Here is a 22005-nt window from a genome sequence, read left to right on the forward strand (position 1 = left end):
AGTTAAAGGGTTAACAAGGGAATTGTGTGTATGGTATTGCCTTGATCTCCCCTAAGCGCTATTTTCTTCATAATAATTTTTTCTTTTTTCATTTTATTTCAGAGCAGGGCAGGCCAGAAAAAAATACCTCGGGGGCCGCATGCAGTCTGAGGGACACCAGCGTGACACCCCTTCTCTAGAGAAACAAAACTAGGACACTTATAATTTTATGTATATATATGTATGTGTATATATATATATATATATATATATATATATATATATATATATGTATGTGTATTTAGGTTTATACAGTGAGGACAAATATAACAGCTAATTAGTCCACACAGCAGTACAGAGGGCTCAGTTCAACTCACTTTCATGGAACAAGTTAATATACTCTAAGTCCTTCGATTCACATGGGCTGCCAAGGTCAAGGAAGCAGACAGCTGAATCCTCCCTCAGCCAAGCAGGGTGTGTAAGCAAACAGTCAGTAGATTGGGAGCTAGGAGCTTGGCAAAGCAGGTCCAGATGGGATATTGAACTCAAGCAATGCAAGGTGACAGCTGTAGCGGACACAGGATCCACCACAGGTTGGCTTGGCCCATAGGTGCAGCACACAGGATGAGGCAGAGAACTAGGTAAAGCACAGCATGCTGGTCTAATCACCAGAGAACAAGAGTAGGGGGAGGGCTTTGCAGAGCCATTTATCCCTTTGCCCTCCAATCAAACTGTGACCTGATTAATCCCACATGTTCCTACTGGCTAGGTTGGCACAATAAACCTAACTATCACAATGTATCTACTCCTCCTGTGCTTCACAAACTGGGCAGCCCAACAGAGACAACAGCAAACAAACAACAACATTAAAATGAAGTGGTAAGGATAAAATAATAGTAACATAAAGACAAAACTACAAATAATGAGTAAGAGAGAAAATACTCTGATCAATATATATTTTTTTAAAAGCCAGGGAATAAATTTTTGTCATGGAATAAAATAGGTAAGAGCTACTTGCACCCAGACCAAATTCATGTTGGGTCTATAGGGAGGTCAGCTGGCCAAGTATCAAGTTCAATCCAGCAAAATCAAGATTACAATGGTCTCTGACAGTAAGGCTGGTCTTGACTCTTGCCTGTGGCTAGAGCGGATCTGCCAGCGGCTCCGTCTGACCAGACACTCAGCAGACGGGTTGGGGCTCCCACATGCCTCCATAGCCTTCTACAAATTGGGTGTTAATAAATTTAGCTCTGATATGTCTCCCTTTGCCATATTCTAATGTTGTAATTGTCATCTCTGGATCATACAAGTTGGTGTGCTTCTTGCGTGCGGACTTAGTTGACTCCTTGCTTAGCTGGCTGATTGTTTGAATACAAGCCTTTAAGAACTCAGACACTATTCTGATCGATAGCCAGGCACCACCTACCATATATACTTGAGTATAAGCGGACCCAAATATCAGTCGAGGCACCTAATTTCACCACAAAAACTGCATTAAAAGTGTGCTGAAAAACTCGGCTTATACAAGAGTAGATACTTTTCTTCACCAAACTTTGCTTTGGCACCTTTATCTTCATTGATCATTTCATGAAGGTGAGTATTGACCAGGGCCATGTTTTCAGAACTGTTCTTAAATTGGGCTAGAGTTAAGCAGGAGCCCAGACGCCATCTGCTTCTCCACAGGGTTTGCACGTCTCAGGTTTGCTTTGGTGGTTGTATTATGACAGAGTTACAACCCTGTAAGATCAACTGTACCAATAGGAGCCATAGCCAACCAGCAACCAACCAAACAGAACACACATACACACAAAAGAAAAAAACTAAAACTAAACCCCCAAACACCACGCTACAAGCAGGAAAATAAAACCCCATATAAACAACGAACTGCAGCATTGTCACTCACCCCCCACCCCCCACCCCGGGGTGTACGTCAACTGCACTATCATCACCGTCAATGTTCCCGATGACCCAGCGCTCCAGACACCGTCGGTTATGAGGAGTCTATGTGAGCACTGTTCTATCTTGAGCCGCAACCCACGAGGTTTTGTCCTACACAGCTCCATCTCTCCTTGGATCGGGCTCTGTGGACCCTATGCATAGGGGTTGATGCCAGTGGGGGTTTTCCTGGGTCAATTCTTCCAAGTGCGGCTCCCTGCTCCACAGATCACAACCTGTCATGCCACTGCAAGGCGGGAATTGAGGTACTACATGCATAGTGATCCTGGTCCCTTTCCATTGGGCACCCACCAAGTTGGGGGTTCCCCCCAAGGTCCAATGGTGGTCACTTCCACATTCCTGTGACAGCCACTCTCTGCTTCCTCTCCCATCCAAGTCCAAGGGTACAAGCAGCTTCTAGGCAGTGTCAGTTCATTCAGCAGGGTCTCTATGTTAAGTCCTTCTGGAGTAGACCCTGCATGGCTGTAACTTCTTAGGGGAGTAGAAAGCCTCATCTTTCTCCCACGGAGCAGTTAGCGGTTTCAAACTGCTGACCTTGCAGTGAGTGGTCCAATGCAGAACCACTATGCTGCCAGGGCTCCTTGCTACTTACTACAGAGAAATGTGTTTTTTTTTGTTTTTGTTTTTGTTTTTTTATTCTGCCGAGTCCCTCCGGTATGTGTTACTCCGTCGCCATCCGAGAAATGTGTTTTGTACCAAATTTTACCTGTTCTTGAGTTTCCCTGATTTGAGAACAAAAATTCAAATAACTTTATTTCTGACAGCATTTTCCCATAGCTCTATCGAAAACACCTGCTTTCTTCATTATACAGTGTACCTACCATTTTAGAGATTACATTATATAGGCTGGTGAAAAATGAGAGAACTAGTCACAAGAATGAATATTTCTTAAATAGTTCTGGGTGGTAAAAACGGTTAAGCACTTGACCACCAACCCCAAAGTTGGAACCTGCCCAGAGACATCTTGGAAGGCAGGCCTAAGATGGGCTTGCAATAGGTCACAGCCTGGGACACCCTATGGAGGAGTGCTACTTTGTACGCACGGGCTGCCAGCATCTGAACAGACCTGACAGCAACTTACCACAATGCTACGGAACATCTGTGACATGCCAGGCACAGTGCGAATTAAGACTGCACATGCATTTGCTCCGACCAACCCAACGGGACAGATATTCTGATTACTCTCCTCATTTCACATATGAAAGAACTTCAGATGGAGGCAAGTGAGGTGTGGCCAGCTCAGGAGGTGGCACAACTGGGATTTAAACCTTGACGATCTGACTTTAGTTTCCACACTTTCTTAGCATTCACAATATAGCCTCTCGGGATAGTTTATTGTCTTCACTCCAATCAACTAGTCTCCGTCTGAACTCTATTACTTAGTTTCAAATTAATAGGTAAAATGAGATTAAATGAACAAATCTCAGTATTTCCATCAAGGAGTCGTCATACTCACCATACGGATACTGCAAGATGGAAAGTGCCCCGTTACTGTACTCATCATGAGAAAACTTGTCATTACTGAGACACTTGTCGAATTCATCAGACCCCACCAACACCGGGGTTCTGGAAGGAGAGTCTGCAGCAAAAGATACGATTTTAGCTTTAGGATGAATGAAACCACATGTGCCTAGCTTATACAGTAAGGTCCACATCCTACTTTAGGGAGGGCGGCCTGGGGTCTGAGAAGCTTGCACGTGGCGGGGTAAGATGCAGCTGCATTGGTCTCCAGGCATGTGAGGAAGAGAAAGAGGGAAACCAAAGACTGAAAGAAGAAACTAGGCGATACAACTAGTAATCTACACCAAAAAATGACTTCACGTATCTTGACGCCAGAAGAACTAGACAGTGCCTAGCTAACACTACTGGCCATTCCAACAAGAGACATAACAGATGATCCCAGGTAGCAGGGGTGAAATATGTAGAAAAACTCAAATTACTAAAAAGGGCCAGCCTTCATAGGCTTAGACTAGTAGACACTAGAGGAATCTCTGAGACTATCACCTTGGGTTCTCGTCAAATGTGGAACTCAAACCCCTCCTGGAGGTCACCTGGCAGCCAAAAGACAGACTGGCTCATAAAATATATCATCCCACCTATCGGTATCATGCTTTGTCAAGCACTCATCTACATGAGATCTGATGGTTAACATTTGCCCCTAGACCGAAGATGACAAGCTAAGGGGAACAAGGAAGCTGGATGAGTGGCTGCAGAGCAAGCAGAATGGAGGTAATTGGAATGCTGCCCCATTGGGGGAAATGTAACTGAGGTTACTGCATGGTAGGTGTGGGGACTGTTGAGTGAGCACTGAATTTGGTATGTCAATTTTCTCCAAGAAATCACAACAAAATGTAAAAAAAAATGAAGCACGAGTGCCTCACTGATGCCATAGGAATTTAACCACCACTCAGTCTGAACATGTAAAGCCAAAGAAATGGCCCGAGGATCTTGCCTTTGAAAGCACGGGGTCTCATAGAGGAAATACACTGTGAAGTGAGGCATGCAAGTAAGAATACGGCCACAAGGAACAGAAAGGTAACCAGGTGGACCAATATCTGAATTTGACTCATTTAACTGTGGAAAGATAAAAAGGTGGCTAAGTTTTACTTACAGATTCTTAATAACATACATTAAAAGCTAAGTGTTACTTGGGAGTAGTCAATGAATGGTTAAGGTTTTCAAAATTGTATAGAGAAATATTTTATTAACATTGATTTCTAGTGAAGCAACTGCTGTTTTAATGAAATAATACTTTGAAAATGAAAATTCATTACTAATAATTGAAGTCTCTTCCTTATTTATCAGTAAAATACCAAGTATATAGTAGTTCTAATCTCTCTGATAGAACTCCGAGCACTTTAACAATATTTGTGAACTTTGGTAATTAACTTACGAATTAGGGGCTTCCATTTGATTGTCGGCAAAGGAACAATGGCCTTTTCATTGTTGACAGATTCCAAAGCCTTGGGGCTTGTAGGAAACTTTTCTGAAATTCTGACTGATGATTGTAGATACAGCTGGCCCCTGTACATTCCTGATTGAGCAAAAGCATGACCAATTATGTTTAGAATAGATACGTTTCATTTTGATTGAACAAAATTAGATTCATTCCAGTGATTTATTCGTTTGCTCCCCAGCTCTTTATAACAGAGAAGCAGGTCTGGAGCACTCAGAGTTTGACTCCTAGGTAACCCAGGGAAAGTGAAGGGGAAACGGTCCATATAATGTTTCCATAATTACAGGAAAACTCTACCTGTAGACATTTCCAACAGAAAGAGGCAAATGTACCCTTGTGAAACTAGTATGAGGGGCTTCAAAAGCGCAGGGGAAATTTACATTCTTTTTAATTCTATCATTCCACAAACCGTTTGAAGATTCCTCATCACTGAATGAAATGACTCTCTTCTTAACAGTTACAGACATGCTCAGAACCCCAGCGATAGTGCTAACAACTCCGTTAAACACTATCACAATGCGGGTGACATGTTACTCTTTCAAAGTCTTGCTTTTTTTGTTTATGAAAATGAGGGGTGAAAGGGGCACTGACAGTGCTTAAATAACTTTATGAATATTTGACCACTGAGACTAGTTCAAATAACTAGACTTTGCATTTCAAAATGTACTCTATTAAAAGTCTTCAATTGCTCAGAAGCACACCAGAGTTATTCTTTTTCAGATCCGTTATACAGCTGCATAGAAAACGGAAAAAAATAAACCCCTGTTTCTAAAGGGAAGCAAACAGATACAGATGCAAATGTAAGCACACACGCAGAAAAGTTGAAGACTTTGAAGAGACATGCGTGAGTCATTTGAATTAGGCTGTGTGACAGGAACATTCCTAAGTCTTTCTGATACAGGTCCCAGAGAAAACCATTATGTTACAATAATTAAATGTTTCAGAAGTGAACACATTGAACGATAGCAGGCATGGGAACCAACATATAAATCTCCAGGGCATTCATTCTAAGCCAGTAAATGTACTCAGGTATTAAAACTGCTATCAACATACCTGACGTTGGACAGACAATGTGGGGAATGTAGCCTAAATAGATGGCACCATGTACTATGACCGGAAAGAGGTTTCTACTCACCCAAGTAAACACTGTTCTCCGTGGCCCCTCGAGCAGCCTCCACGATGTCTTCTTCATCTTCTAAAACCTCGCTGTGGGGTACGTAACTTGTGTCGTCAAAAAGACTGATTGGAATGACTTTGTCATCCTTAACCAACCAGGCAGATGCAATCGGAGTGCAGAACTAGGGGAGAGGGAAAAGGGGTTTTACAGCAGGGTTAAGAGCTCGGACACCAACCGGCGAAGCTGGAGGTCCACGAGCCATTCCAGGCACGGCCTGGTGATCTACTCGGAAAAACAAGCAATAGAAGCCCAACGGAGCTTGAGTTAGAGCGGACCACGCCACCTAGGTCTTGGTCTTATGTCATCTCAACTTAGAAAACACCATTCAAAATCACAAATTACTGAGGTACAGACAACAAGAATCCCAGATGGCAGCTAACTCCCACCCAACCCCAGGAGTCCAGTGACCCAGGGGAAGAAAGCACACAGGGCTTCTCGGGTACCTGATATTCCCATTCCAGATGTCCGCCTTTCTTATTAAACGCCATGACCTTCCAATCAGCAACAGACACTTTGATGATTGTGTTGACTATGGCAGCTTCCTGTTCTTCCACATCTGAAATGATTTTAGACTCCTCCTTGTCCCCCCTGGGTTTAATGGTGCTTTCAATAAATCCGGCTCTAGTTTCCATGTCTGGAATATACCGAAGTTCAAAGTGGCCAACACTGAAATTCCACCTTAAATTCACAAAGGTGTGTTTTAGAAATTACTTTGAAATGAAGAAACCAGATAATACATCATTCTTCTACATGCAAGACGCAGACCCTAAAATCTCATAATGAGAAAAAGAACAACTCCGCACACCCTTCAGGGAAGGCGTGCGCTGACAGTGATGGCCACAGGAGGGCCCTCGAGCGCTTTGCCCTGATCCCTTAGGAGCAAAGTTTCTCAAAGCGTGGGCTGACTGACAGCCACTGGAAGGACATACGTTTTCTCAAAAATAACAACAGATTTTCATGCTTCCAAATCATAGTGCAGTTCTTAAAACCGTCAAGATGACCTTAAAATGGGGTCCCATGCAGTATGCTTACCTCTAAATCAAAGGCTAGACACATTTCATTCAAGTGCCAGTAAGCTGATGTGAAAGGTAAGATGAATGCCATCAACTGCGAATTTTTTTTATAAAAACAGCTTCAAAGAGGCAATGTCATCCAGTACAATAATCTCAGATTTGCAAGTCACTAACCTTTTTGAGCTTCAGTATTCTTACCCATAAAAGGGCAGTAAACTTTCCCCTATAGCTAGTAGATAGAAAAAACGCTTGGCTTTTGATAGATATAAAATTCCATGCGAAGAATTCTAACTTCTACTGAAAAAACTCTAAACTTCAGGAGGATGGAGCTTAGACCTCTGACCCTTTCTACTCAGGAAGCTCCGAGTCACGTTGGTTTCAAGCAGCAAACACTGAAACATATGGGAAAAAGATATATATATTCCTCCAAGATAGAGCCAGTTGTTAGTCAATGCAAAGCTCAATTCATATAGTCTAGGGAAAGCAGAAAGAATGGATCCTTAACTACATTTGAGAGAAGTTTTCAAGATTGAAAATGGAGTTTGATTACATCAGCATAAACAAAATCTGAAGTTCTGACTCACTGTCACCAGATAAAGACATTAAAATAATTTTATTACAGAGGCAGTTTAAAACTTAAGTATTCAGTTTAAAAACCAAGATCCTGGTTTAAATCCAGACTCTCTATTCCAGTTGTGTCTTAATTTTTAATCACATATCTAAATGTTATAAAAAATCATATAAAGAATTCATTTTTGGAAAGAGGATTCGACCAAATAAATGGGCTATTGAAACCTGGGTAGTAAGACAAACTGAAACAACCTACTAGACAGAACTAGAGAGATAAGTAAGCAGAAGACAAACCTGCTAGTTGGGCTATCATGGACAATGTCATTAACTTAAGGTGAAACAGAGTCATTGCACTGGACTCTTTTTGGCTACTGTATCTTGAAGCACATGGTAAGAAGTTCAGTTCTAGATTTGTAAACCCTGAGACCATTTTTAATTTAGGACCTATAGTTCTCTTTAAAAAAGAGTATGTTTTCAAGGAATAGGTTCCCAAATTTACTTGTCCTTCTGCCCCCTTTTCAGGAAAAAACAAAACAAAAGAATGACTCACCTGTCCCCAGCAATGAAACACTGCTGTAGGACGGCCCGTGATCCAGGACAGAGTGTGGGCCTCTGCTTCTGCAGCTCTCTCCTGGACCACCCCACCCCCACCAAGGGGCAGTACTACCCACTTTGGGAAATACTGTTTCAGGACAACAAAGTAGTTCAGAAAATCTCCACAAATAAAATACTGACGATGTTGGTGTCAGGTACACTTTCCAACAGTATCTAGAGTAGTAACTGTCTCTGAATACATACTTCTCATTGCCACTGCGGGGTCTGACAGCTCTAACGGTTTTCTGGGTCCGTTGCAGAAGCAGGATGTCTTCTTGTTCTATTTCTTCACTATCCCACCGGCGACAACCCAAAGCTGAGCAGATGTACCTCACCTGAAAAAAACAGATGCAGACCAGTAAAGGATACAAGTTACAGAGATATTTCTTTTTAAATTTTATTGGGGGCTCATACAACTCTTATCACAATCCATCCATTCATCCATCCATCCAGCCAGCCAGCCATCAGCCAGCCAGCCATTGTGTCAAGCACATTTGTACATTTGTTGCCATCATCATTCTCAAAACATTTGCTTTCTACTTGAGCCCCTGTTATCATCTCCTAATTGTCCCCTCCCTCCTCCACCTTCCCTCCCTCATGAACCCTTGATAATTTATAAATTATTATTTTGTCATATCTTACACTGTCCAACATCTCTCTTCACCCACATTTCTGTCCCACCTTCCATCTACCCTCCCAGTTATCACCACTCTCACCACTGGTCCTGAAGGAATCATCTGTCCTGGATTCCCTGTGTTTCCAGTTCCTATCTATACCAGTGTACGTCCTCTGGTCTAGCTGGATTTTTAAGGTAGAATTGGGATCATGATAGTGGGGGGGGGGGTAGGGTGGGTGAGGAAGCATTAAAGAACTAGAGGAAAGTTGTATGTTTCATTGTTGCTATACTGCACCCTGACTGGCTCATCTCTTCTCCGCCACCCTTCTGTAAGGGGAGATATTTCTATAATCAGTAAACATAAAGGAATATTGAAGAGATGTGTAAGAAGTAACCAAGTATCAAGAAGCCCCATCAGTAAGAATACCAAATGCTAAAATGCAGTATCTAGAACCATTAATGTACCAATAAACATTTCTATGACCCAAAAGAAATTAATAACCAGTTGCGTCATCTTTGCAAAAAGGTCATAAATAAAATTTCAAGTGGATTTTCAGAAAGAAAAAAACCACACTCAAAGAATTTCTGCATAATAACAGACATATTTGACTAAACTGTGATTTCAGCAATTTCCAGACGAAGAAAAGACTAAGACCAATGGGCTGCTTGTGAGGGATTAGCTACTGAAAACTGTGTGAATAGTAGTGGGACGTTATCTGACAGCCCTGGAAGACACTGAAAATATGGCTGTCTACCCGAAGTAGAGGAGATTTTAATGAGCTGGGTGAATCAAAGTTTTCATGACCTTCATTTGCTAGTGGAGCATGACTTGACAGGAGAAGAAACCAATGCAAGCAGCCATTAATAATTGGTACACAGAATGTGCAACATATGAATCCAGGAAAATTTTAAATCATCCAACAGTAAAGCAATGGATAGTCTAGGTATTACTGAGCTGAAATGAATCAGTAGTGGCTATTTTTAAGCAATCATATTATTTACTATGCCAGGAACAACAAATTCAAGGAGAGATGTCATATTCATCATCAAAAGAATAATTCAAGATCTCAATCGAAGAACAATGCTTTATGTAACAATATAACATCAACACCCACAAAGTCCAGTTAATAATACCATTCGAATTTATGCACCAGCCGCATAAGCTAGTGAGGAAGAAGTAGAAGTCTGCCACTTTCTTCATCCGTAAGTTGATCAAAGATGTACTGGTAACTAATTATTGGGCAACTGTTGGGATTCTTAATGGCAAACAAAGTCGGTGGTTCAAAGCGAACCAGCTGCTTTGTTGGAGAAAGATGAAGCTATCAGTCTTGTTAAGATGTGCAGCCTTGGAAAATCTACAGAGAGTAGCAACTGACTTGATGACAATGGATGGGCAGTTTATTCAGCATGCAATGGGATTCATTACTAAAAAGTTTGAAATACTGCAAGTACCACCAAAATGTAACAAGAAATATGATGTGTACATGCTGTTGGAAAAGAGTGCCAACAGACTTGCTCGATGCCAGGGTGCCATAAAACTTGAGATATGGCTACATTTGTTCTTTAGTTATATATTTTTAAATGTTTATAAGTAGGGTAGGCAGAGCCATATTTTCAGTGCTTAGCAACACAAAAGGCGGCCTGGTGGTGTAGTGGTTATGTGTTGGGCTGCGATCCCCGTGGTTGGCAGTCCAAAGCCACCAGCAGCTCCAGGAAAGTTCCAGTCTCAGAAAACCATAAGGGGTTGCTATGAATCAGCAATGGCTCGAGGGCGGTGAGAGAGGGTGACACAAAATGGATCAGTATAGGTCTCATGATAACTATAACTTGTTCTTTAAAAAAAACATTTTATTGTGTTTAAGTGAATGTTTACACAGCAAATTAGTTTCCCAATTCACAATTTCTATACTGATTGTTCAGTGACAGTGGATGCTATCCCCCATGTGTCAGGACTCTATCTACTGGCTCCCTGCCCCTCCTTGCCTTTTCAACAGAGCTTCTGGGCCCATGATGCCTGTTTGGTCTCACGTAGTTGATTGTTCCAAAGCATGTTCTCAGTGAGTGGGGTATTACTGTCTATGTGACAGGCCCGTCTATTACTGAGCTACAAGGTGATCTCAGGAAATGGTTTCAGTTCCAGGGTAAAAGGATGTCTTCAGGTGATAGGCTTAGAGGTTAATCAGATCATTTTTTAAAAAGAAAGGCTCTTTTTAATTAGTCACTTCTAACAATATAGTCATAGAAGGAAATTATATGATGGTTACATTCCAAGAGTTAATACTGGAAAAAAATCAAGGTCAGCAACAGCATGATCTAAGCCAAATCCAAATTTGAAAGTCTTCTTAATCTTTTAAAGGTTCTTCCGTTTTCTCATCTGTAAAATGAGTACAGATTTTCCTCTTGGGTTATGATAGGACTAAACTAGATAAGTAAATGAGGAGAAACAGTCATTCTTATGATCATGGTGATTATTAGTCTTCAAAGGGCCTGTCAGCTGACAAAACGGGAAAAACTAGGTACCACTAAGGACTCTTCTGAAGACTGACAATACATACATGAAACATACTGCTTAGCCTAGCCTTACTAAAACAAATGAGATTCTCAGAAGGAAATAATAGTACATCTCAAAGGATAAATTAGAGTCTACTGAGGTGTTTTCTCTATCCTTATGTATTCTGATTTTCTCAAAAGCAAAACAAAACAAACAAAAAAACCCCCAAAACCCACCATTTTCACTCACCTTTCCACTATAGGCACTGAGCCCGTAGGTCGTGAAAGATTTGCCTCCAGCCAAAACAACGTCATCTCCATACTTGTAAGAAGATTCCAGAAGTGACTCCACCGTGAAAGGAACTGTCTCCATGCTCTCCCGGTCTCGGTCCCACTGGAAGAGGTCACCATCGAGGGAAGGAATGATCATCTTATTCCCAAATACCTGCAACAAAAGCGGGGTTTTACAAGAGTCCTGGGGTTGATAGGAAGAGGAGCAACGAAGAGCCGGGTTGGGGCTTGATGCACTCCGGCTGCCTTCTGAGGAGCCAGAGACGCAACACAACCCATCAACCAACTGTAAGAGAGCGGCGACTCAACAGACCACAATCAGACGCACAAACAAACCCCACAGCCTTCAAGTGCATTCTGACTCTTCCAAGAAGGTAATCTTTATGAAGGCGACTGACACACTTTCTCTTCATTGAGCAGCTGGTGGGGTCAAACCTCCCTCCACCCTTTCATTTATAACAAGTAAGCAACTGCCATTAAGTCCATTCTGACTCATAGGGACACCACAGGACAGAGTGGAACTGCTCCTTAGGCCTCCAAGGCTATATATCACTACACCCCACCCCCAACGTTTTATTATGGCTTCTGTGAAAGTCCACACAGCAAATTGTTTTTTTCACTTGGCAATTCATATATAAACTGTCCTGTGACATTGGCTGCAATGTGTCAGCAAAATGTTACCATTCTCCCTCTTGGAAGAAGATCCCCCTCAACTTTAGCCCTCAGGGCAGCTGGTGGAGTCGAACTGGTGCCCTGGGAGTTAGCAGCCCGATGAGCAACCCACGATGCCACTAGAACTCCTGTTCACAAAGCATCAGTGGTCCATACTTATAGATGAGTTATCAAAAGAATTTTGTGATCAAATGGATTTAAGAATAGCTTACTATTCTTAATAGCTACTATAAATAGTTTACTATTTACTATTAGCCATTCATTAGTTACTTAGTCATTCATATGCAAATGTACACTATGATTTCTTAGCACACCAACAGCATATGCTGTACTTACCAGGCAAATCCCTGGCACAGACTTGGAGATTGGTATCTCAAGTCTGCACTGAGCCTGGTTAATTAAGCGCTCTGGTTTTATGCTCCGAGTTTTCTTCCTTCTTTGAACGATGTTTAGTAAGAGTCCTCACGGCGTGGTGGGTTATGCAGCAATCAGGCTGTTAGCCACCAAGTCAGCAGCTGCTCGCAGGAGAAGGACGAGGAAGCCCACAGGGGCAGTTCTATCCTGTTCTCTCGGGTCACCATGAGTCAGAATCAACCCGCTGGCAGGGAGTCTCTTTTGGGGGTGCTGGGGATGGGTCCACAGTGCATCCAGGCACTGGTCTGGTGCTTTAGTTAAATCAGTGTGAGCAATACAGACAGTAATCACTGCACTTGTGGTGGAGTTTAAACTCAGGTGATGGGAGACCAACAACATCATGAATTAATTATAAAGAATTTTAGTTGATAAATGCCACAGGGAAAATACTAGAAGACTGGAAAATGTATGAGTGGGGGGCTATTCATAAGGAGGTCAGAGTAGGTCCAACTGAGAAATATCTTTTGAGAAAAGATGAGAGAGTGAATCATTGCAAAGACTCCAAGGGAAAGTGTGTCTGTCTGTCATGCTTGAGGAACAAGGAAAACAAATAAATGAGAGAGAGAGAGAGAGAATGGTGGCTCAGATGATGCTGACACTTGGATGGAGGTCGTAAAGTTGGTCAGGTCTGGGATCTAACTGGAAGGTAAAGTCGATCGGATTTCATAGAAGGCTGTCCACAGAGCATGAGAAAGGAAGTCCAAAAGACCACCAAGATTCCGGGCCAAGAATATCATCTCATGGGCAAGATACACAAGTTTTGGTACATGGTTATGTGATATAGACTTTCTGGGCCACTAAAAAAAGTATCTATCTACACATACAGAGATACATATAGATAGATAGATGCACACACACACACACTCAAAATTTTGCGAAAATGGAGCATAAAATAAGAACTGTTGAAAAGGACTTAAACAAACTTTAGTCTTGTGAACATTTTAAACACTAATTTTCTCTGCCTTTTGTGCTTTAAGCAACAGAATCATTTCTTTCAAGGGTTAACAATAACAATAAGCCCACTGCCAGGGAGTCAGTTCTGACTCATAGAGACCCAGCAGGGCAGAGCAGAACTGCCCGCTTTGGATTCTAAAACTACATCTTCCTAGGTGTAGGAAGCTTCATCTTTTTCCTGCAGAGCCATAGGGGCCTGGGAATTCCACGTTGCTGCTGAACTCACACATCTCCCCTTCTACTATCCTTCCACGGACTCTCGTGGTGGAATGCACTACACATTGGGCTGCTAACTACAAAGTCAGGAGTTCAAAACCACCAGCTGTTCCATAGGAGAAAGAAAAGGCTTTCTACTCCAGTGAAGACTTACAGTCTTTTAACAATTCTACTATCCGAAAGGTTACTGAGAGTCAGAATTGACTTGACGGCAGTGGATTGAGTTTACTGTCCTCCCCCATGGCAGTGGATTGAGTTTACTGTCCTCCCCCATGGCAGTGGATCAAGTTTACTGTCCTCAGTATTTCTAAAGGACAGTTGAAAACCATTATTCTAACCTAGGTTTTCAGTTCAAATCCTTGTTATCTCTTGCCTGACCTCTCATAATAGCCTCTTTACAATTCTTCTTAACTTGAAATGTCCTCAATCCAATCTCTACATATCTTCTAGATTAATCTCTCTGAGACGGTTTAAGCTTATTTACACTTCTCAAAAATCTTCAACAGCTCTTTATTATCGTCTTAATTAAAGACCCCAAATCCTAAGTATGACATTGAAAGTCCTTTAAACATGACCTCAGACAACATTTCCATGTTTGCCTTTCATTAGCCACTACATGGAAGGAAACTGGGGAACATTACTTTAAAATGTCACGTAACATCACTGCACTGTTAGGGCTCCTTGTCACTGCCAATGTCACTTCTTCCTGGAAAACCTCCTGCCCAACTCTGCCTAACAAAGTCCTACCTGACTTTCACGCTGGTATTACTTATGCTTTGAAATTTGGGGAGGTGTAAATTTAATGATACAAATCTTCTCAAGCCTAATACTATTTTGTAATACAACTTTTGGCCCTAATTATCAGCTGAAACACCATTAAATTTAAAGAATACAAAGACATATGTACCAGGTATGCTAGTGTTCACACAATGTTACAGAATCTGCTGCCTAGTGCGTAGATCTCATTATCCAATCCCATTCCCCACTAAACGAGACCATGGCTCCTCAGAGAAATGGTTCATTCCAGGACTGGAGCAGGGTAGATATGAGCTAAGCCTCTATTGTTTTACTCAGAAAAGGCTGGGGCCATGTCACAAGTATGTAAGAGAGAGGTAGAAGGAGCTCCTACTGGCCAAATCTGGGGCCATTTGATCACAAAAATAACAACAAATAGATAACATCTAGGAGGGAAAGGAGCTTCTTACTGCAATCAAATGCCTACGCTGAGCAGATGGGGAGGGAAGCTAGAGGTGGAACGATCAGCATTTTGCGACCTCACAGGGAAGACTGGATCCGGCAGGACTCATCCACGGTGACGGGGTTTTGATAAGGAACGTGATGTTTACACAGCTACTGCAACTGTAAAGTCTCCCCACAGACACTTAGTTGGTATAAGCAATGAAAACAGATAGTACTGACACATTGGGAGGGTCGATCAATATCTTGACTGGGTTACAAAAAGAAAGTGAACACGGGGACTACATGGCAGATGTGCCACTCGGAAATAAGCCACTGCAGTACCTCTGCGGCACTCCAGCCAAGACTGCACACGCCGAGCCTCATCAAAGGAAACATCAGCAAGCACAGAATAAGGGAGTTATTTTTTCCTTCTTTTTAAAAGGGAACAGAGACAGTGGTGTTTAAAAACATCACTGTCATAAAAGACAAAGAAAGGTGGTAGTCCTGGACTAGACGCTGCTCTGGGGTGGAAGACGCAAGACAGGACATTGTTAGGTCAAGTGACACAACTGGATCTCAGAGGGCGGAGCAGAGCGGAGGGTTTTTATCAGTGCAAATGTAGGAGGTGCCTAAGGGAACTGTGATCATGTAAGAAACGGTCTCTATGAGGAAATGCAAGCTATTAGCCTATGATGTAACCCGAACGTCAAATGGTACCGATGGAAAGAAATGAGTGGCAGGGAGGGGCGAGAGTGGTGGGGAGAGGGGTCAGAGGAAGTGACAAAGCAGTCAGGTTGAACAAATGGTCAGGTGAGTGAATCCACGCTCAGAGGGGCTTTTTGTACCTCTTTCAAAGCAACCAGCCCTTCCTCAGGCGAAAGATCCCATAAAGATTTACAGCCTCAGGAAAGGTCTCGATGAGTCAGAATCTGCTGGTTGACAGGAGATGATCTATTTGTGCAGGACCCTGGTGGCACAGCGGTTGAAGTGCTCAGTTGCCAACCAAATGGTCAGTGATTAGAGCACACTAGCAGTTTGCTTCCATACAGATGCACAGGCCTGGCAAGCCGGTGGCGCAGTAGGTTTCTCGAGGGTTTTTTGGCTTGCTTTGTTTGTGGTTTGAAATGAATTCCAAATAAGAGAAGGGAAAGGAAAGAGCACCCAGAGACTATAAGAGCTCTGTGATTTACCTAGAAGGCTCATCATAATTCTAGGCAAAGATTTCCATTATTCTTCATGAGAGAAAAAAAATCAGACTCCTTATTAAACTCAAACGATATCACGCTGTACTCCAACTAATATCTTAGAATGTGTTGTTATCATCTTAGTCTTCCCTTTCTTACACAGTCTCCCCCCCACCCTTCTTATATTTTTTGATGACAACAGATAACAGATTTAATTTTAATAAAAATTTTCTACTTATCCTTGGTGGAATGTCCTAACTGAAGTTGTCATTAAGAATAAATTTATGTCATTCTATGCATGCCTGGCAATAGTAATATGATGGTCCATTTCAGGGTATAGATGGTTAAACCAAATAGTTACCGCTCGCCCCCTCCAGAGTCGTTGCTGTGGTTAGGTGCCCTCAAGTTGATTGTGACTCAGCGTGACTCATGTACAACGGAAGGAAGCACTGCCTGGTCCTGTGGCATCCTCACTGCCATTCCTATGTGTGAGTCCATCGATGCAGCCACTGTGCCAACCCATCTTGTTAAAGGGCTTCCTCTTTTTGTGCTGCCCTAAAGTTAGGCACTCTCAATTCTGGTTAGTCTGAATTTAGCACAGTGGGCTACTCCTTGAGTTGCCAACAAGGTCAGCAGTTCAAAAATACCAGGTGCTTCTTGAGAGAAAGATGAAGCTTTAGATTCCTGTAAAGAGTCTCAAAAACCCACAGGAACACGCCTACCATGTCTTATAGGATTGTTATTATTTAGAATCGACTTGATGGCAGTGAGTTGGGGTTTTTTTGTTTTGAGGACCGTTAAACTCAAATAAGTTAAAGGGTTATTTTATTTTGTTATTTTTAGTTATTATTATTATTTTTTAAAAAGCTATTCCAATTGTCCAGTCATCCCGAGAGCTGGACTAGGCTGATGCGAATAGGGGAAGCAGGTGTGTCCCACTCCAAGAGAGAGAGGCATCATGGGTCTACAAGCACAAAGCATTTCTTGTCACTCTTTCCTCTGCCATTAGCAAGATCTTGACCCCTAAAACAGAAGTGGGTCCTCAGGGAACACCATGGCTCCCGAGTGCTAAAAACAGCTGCCAAACAGACTGAGGGACATTCTCTTTGCATTAAAGATGATCTGTGGACCTCCCAAAGTAAAAGAACACTGCCTTGTTATCTCCCATTAAAAACATGGGTGACATAATTAAGAAGTCTTGATCAGACTGGCCATACTGAGCAATAAAGATTAAAGTGCCTCATTTTAGAAGTTAACTCTTCAACAACACTAACTCAGTGAGGCAAGCACAAAGGAAACAAAATAAAACAACATTATGACTCAATAATGAATCATTCTGCCATATTTCTGGATGATGGTTTTAAAAGTTCATTTCTGTGTCCCTGTTCTTCGCTGATTGGCTGCCCATGAGTCACACAAATGGCTGCTGACCTCTGGACCAATCACCATGCAGTCTTTCTAGCTGCTGGTTTGGAAGCAGATGGTGCTTTTCCTTGAGAGCCCCAAGAATATGCATGCAGTTCAGGTAGAGATGACATCACCCTCACAATAGCATTACCTCACCTCCTCAGCAGAGGAATGACTCACCCGGAGGACAGTCAGCTGAAAATCTCTTGATAGAAAAAAAATGTAGGTTATGGTGATGCCTTTTCACATCCCACTGCTTCGTCCCCGTAAACAGCTATCTGTTCTGATTCGCTGCTCTGCATCTCAAATGAATTCTGTGGCTTGCTCCCCCCTCCAATCATTTTAAAATGCACATAATTCTTGTTCTCTTGTCTAGATTGAGGGGATTTTGTTTCCTGTATATGTTTTTGTTCATAAATTAAAAGTAAAAGGTTTGTCACACTGGCTAGGAAATTCAGTGTCAAGGTGACACCAGAATAACTATGTAATTACAAAGCAATTTAGCAAAATAATTAAATTACTTTCTTCCTTTTTAAATATTTAAACATACCTTATTGTACTTTGGGTGAAAGTCTACATAGGAGATTCAGTTCTCACCCATTGCTAGGCTCATCGTTCAGTGATGTTCTTTGCATTTTCTACAGTACGTTAACATATCTTTATTTCCATCCGGATTTTTCTATTTCCATTCATCTAGGTTCCCTGCTATCCTAGCCCCCATGACCTTGTCATTTTTTTCTGTTAGGGTAAATGTTGACCATTTTGCCTCAGATGTTTTTGGATTGGCTCCCATTAAAAATTTAACGAAGTACTCATGGGTGATACTGTTTATTTTATGAGCTAACCAGTTAATTTAGCTGAAAGCTGATGTCTGGGAGTAGTTTCAGTAGAAACCTTAAAGGGCAGCTCAAGGCAAGAGTCTCCAAGGTTTTCTAGTCTCTACTGGTCCAATAAATCTGGCCTTTTAAAAAGGAATTCAGTCTCTGCATCCAAGCAAAATCTAAGTGGTATAATGAATATCAGCAGCACATGTTACCAGGGGCTGCTATCTGATATTAGAAAGTGAAAATAAGAACTCTAACTTTCAAGTGGAAAAAAGAATTTCAACTGAGAAAATGAAGTACTAGTATTAAAACGGGAACTACCAGCAATAAAAACAAAAATTCCTCTAATGATATATGTGTGTAAATAAATGCATATAAACGAATACATACATATATAATTTTTTTTCCATTTGATTCTCTATTTTTTTCCCGCCTAACTGCCCTCCACCCCACCCCATCTACACATACACTTTTGGGGTATATTCCACTTTATTATGGACTACTTCAAACATACAAAACACAGAGCAGCGTAGGAAACCCCTCATTCCTATCATCTCATTTCAACAGTCATCAACATCTCCCATTGCCTCACTGTGTACTTGTGCACCAGGGTATTTTAAAAGCAAATCCCAGCCGCGGTCACATTTTTCCTACAAAGACTTGGGTATTCTGTCCTGGGAATGTACCTGCTACATTCTGTTACATCGCACAGAATTAAGTCAGAATCCTGACTCTCACCCCACTGGCAGTCAGTAGAATCTCTATGAAAATCAGCTTAGTTGTCTTAGAGAAAGTCTCACAGTCTGGATTTCGTATTTCCTTTAACTTGTTCCTTTATCTCCTACATTTCCTGAAAAGTGTAATTAGACCTAGTGCTTTCATCAGATGCAGATTCCATTTCTTTGGACAAAAATACTGCATTAGTGGTGCCATGCATTTACAATAATATCAGGGGTTGGCAAACTACCTCTCCTGGGCCAAATCCAGCTTGCCGCTTGATTTTGTGCATAAAATGTTACTGGAACACCGCCATGTTTGCTGGCTTCAGCACTGTCGGTGACGGCGTTCACTCTAGGCCAGCAGAGCAGACTACCATAGCTGCAACAGGGACCGGGTGGCCCCCACAGACTAAAAATATTTACTATTTAGTCCTTTACAAAGGAGCCCTGGTGGTGTAGTGGGTTACAAGTTGGGCTGTGAACCACAAGATCAGCAGTTCAAACCCACCAGCTGAGTCCATAGGAGAAAGATCAGGCTTTCTACTTTCTACTCCAATTAAGAGTTAGTCTTAGAAACCCTCCAGGGCAGTTCCACCCTGTCCTCCAGGGTCCTGTGTCAGTACAACGCATTCACACAGACGATCGGGAGGAATTAAAGAGAACATACACCAAGACTAGGAAGATGCTGAATACATGAAAAGCATCCCCCGACAGGGGTAAACTGTCGACTATGTTGTTATCGGGAGCGTCCCTTTGTCCGGAACAGTTATTCCCTTGCCATGCTAGTTTTTCCACAAACCAAAACTGAATTGTACCTCCTCCATCACTCATTCACAGGGGTGCACTCACTATGTGTTGGACACAAATCAACACTCCATTGGTGTTTTAATGCAGTCGCCCCCTTGACACAATTTCTCACACAGCTTATTTTACTTGACCCTCATAATCACTCCTCAGAACTACCTTACCAGGTAGATCTTTTGGTTCCTACACTGGTGATAAATGTTTCCACCCCTTTGGGTATCCAAAGGTCTACTGCTTTTTGTCTCTTATATAAGTTTCCCATCCCTCAACTCCACCATCATCTAAATGAAAAGGGCTTTGCACATTTTCTTTTGCAGAGAACTTTTAGTGAGTGAGACTCTAATGAATCAAAGGGCTGCCTCTGACAGGTCTGAACATCATAAGCCTCTCATTGTAGAAGTAGATTTATAAATATTCATAAAGGATTCACATCAACTAGCAATTGGGGAAATCTGGCAGAAAGCAAGATAATCCCTATAATTCTGTTAAAAATGGTCTACCTTTGAAGCAATTTTTCTCTCTTGGTTTTCTCCGGGCACGCCAGTCCCCCTACACTTCAAATTCTATTTTTAGTCCAGATCTTTCTTCCTGTGAGCTAAATGCTCATATCATCAAAGCGTCAACATCACATGTCAATCCAAACGCAACACACTCATGTTCCTCTTGCCCTTCTCTCTGTATTCACCACTTACTACTAACACTTCCTTTGTTATTTCAACTTCATAGAGACCTAAGTCCTAAAACTCCTGTTCAATCTACCACTTAACTCACTCCATTTCTGTAGTCGCCACTCTAGGCTAAGCTCTAAGAATTCAAATAACTAATGTCATCCGAGCCTGTTCACCACCATGCAGTCTTTTAACGAGCCTCCCCCTCTGTGCCTGCTCCTCTCCCGGTCCAGTCTTCTCGGTCAAAGCAATTTCTCCCGCTTAAACTCCTTTAGTGGCTTCCCAAGGCTGGGGGGACAGTTTTAAATGGTTAATATGGCTTGCTACATCTGGCCCCACTGTTGTTAGCTGCCACCAATTTGGCCCCAACTCATGATGAGCCACACTCAATGTAATAAAACTCTACACTGATTGATTTGGGGAAGTTAATTGCCAAGTCTTTCTTCCAAGTCTGTTTAGGTCTGGGAGCGTCAGAGACACCTGTGCACATCACAGTAGCAGGCACCCTCCACGGGTACATAGGCATGTTGTGACTGTGTGTGAGGTGCACTGGTTTCTAGTTTTAGTCTCTCTCGTGGAAAACAAGAATGCCACAACTCAGCCAGAATACCCACAGTAGTTTGGCCCTGGGCTCCTTCAAATGGCTCATCGCTACTGTTCCACTCTAATCCTCATTCTTGTTGCCATCCTGGCCCCTCCATTCCCCGAGCACCCCACAACAACTCCGGCAATGCCCTGCTGCAGGCTATTTCCTCTCGCAGAGCAAAATTTCCCCACTGCCGCTAGCTCGTGCCTAATCAGCTCTCTATCACACAATCCAGGTCACAAACATGTATTCTGATTAGTCTGCTCGGACCCCAGACAAGAACGGTCAGGTATCACTGCTCCCATCTCCCTCTGTACTCCGAGCTTCCTTGTGGTGGTTACCATACTCGACTACATTACAAACACCATCAGAAATGATTTCATATCTGCCTCAGCTGAAACCACATACTGCCATGTAAATTCCATGAGGGTAGGAACTCGTAAGTCTGGGGTGTTGCTATACCTCAGTGAGCAGCCCTGCAGACTCCCACTGCCCAATGATGAGCTCTGCTTGGGATGTGTTAGGCTCAGACACCTCTGACGACCCCTTTGGGAGGGTTTAAGAAGGAGTGAAGTACTCCCAATGTGTACAGCAGCATGCTAAGCATGTTATACATACACATGCTATCTCTGGGAAATTATTCTGGAGAAGCACACTGAAGAGTTCTGATCACATTAGCACTACAACTACAAATAAACAGAGTTGGTTAAGCACTGAGGTATTTCAAAAAGCATGG

At 42.3% G+C, this 22005-nt stretch overlaps 1 protein-coding gene across 1 annotated transcript in view; it reads right to left on the bottom strand.

The window, feature by feature from the left end:
* The window catches only part of EIF2AK3 (eukaryotic translation initiation factor 2 alpha kinase 3), a 91454-nt gene that overhangs the window by 33689 nt on the left and 35760 nt on the right, over positions 1–22005 (bottom strand). Inside the window, exons 3-8 of the mRNA XM_075563122.1 lie at positions 11602–11796; positions 8450–8580; positions 6512–6746; positions 6027–6189; positions 4829–4969; positions 3392–3514 (exon numbers count right to left, since the gene is read on the bottom strand). Coding sequence (XP_075419237.1) covers positions 3392–3514; positions 4829–4969; positions 6027–6189; positions 6512–6746; positions 8450–8580; positions 11602–11796 — 988 coding nt within the window. The remainder of the gene's footprint in view (positions 1–3391; positions 3515–4828; positions 4970–6026; positions 6190–6511; positions 6747–8449; positions 8581–11601; positions 11797–22005) is intronic.

The sequence above is a fragment of the Tenrec ecaudatus genome, chromosome 11 (genome assembly GCF_050624435.1).
Source record: "Tenrec ecaudatus isolate mTenEca1 chromosome 11, mTenEca1.hap1, whole genome shotgun sequence".
In the NCBI taxonomy this organism is placed as follows: Eukaryota; Metazoa; Chordata; class Mammalia; order Afrosoricida; family Tenrecidae; genus Tenrec; species Tenrec ecaudatus.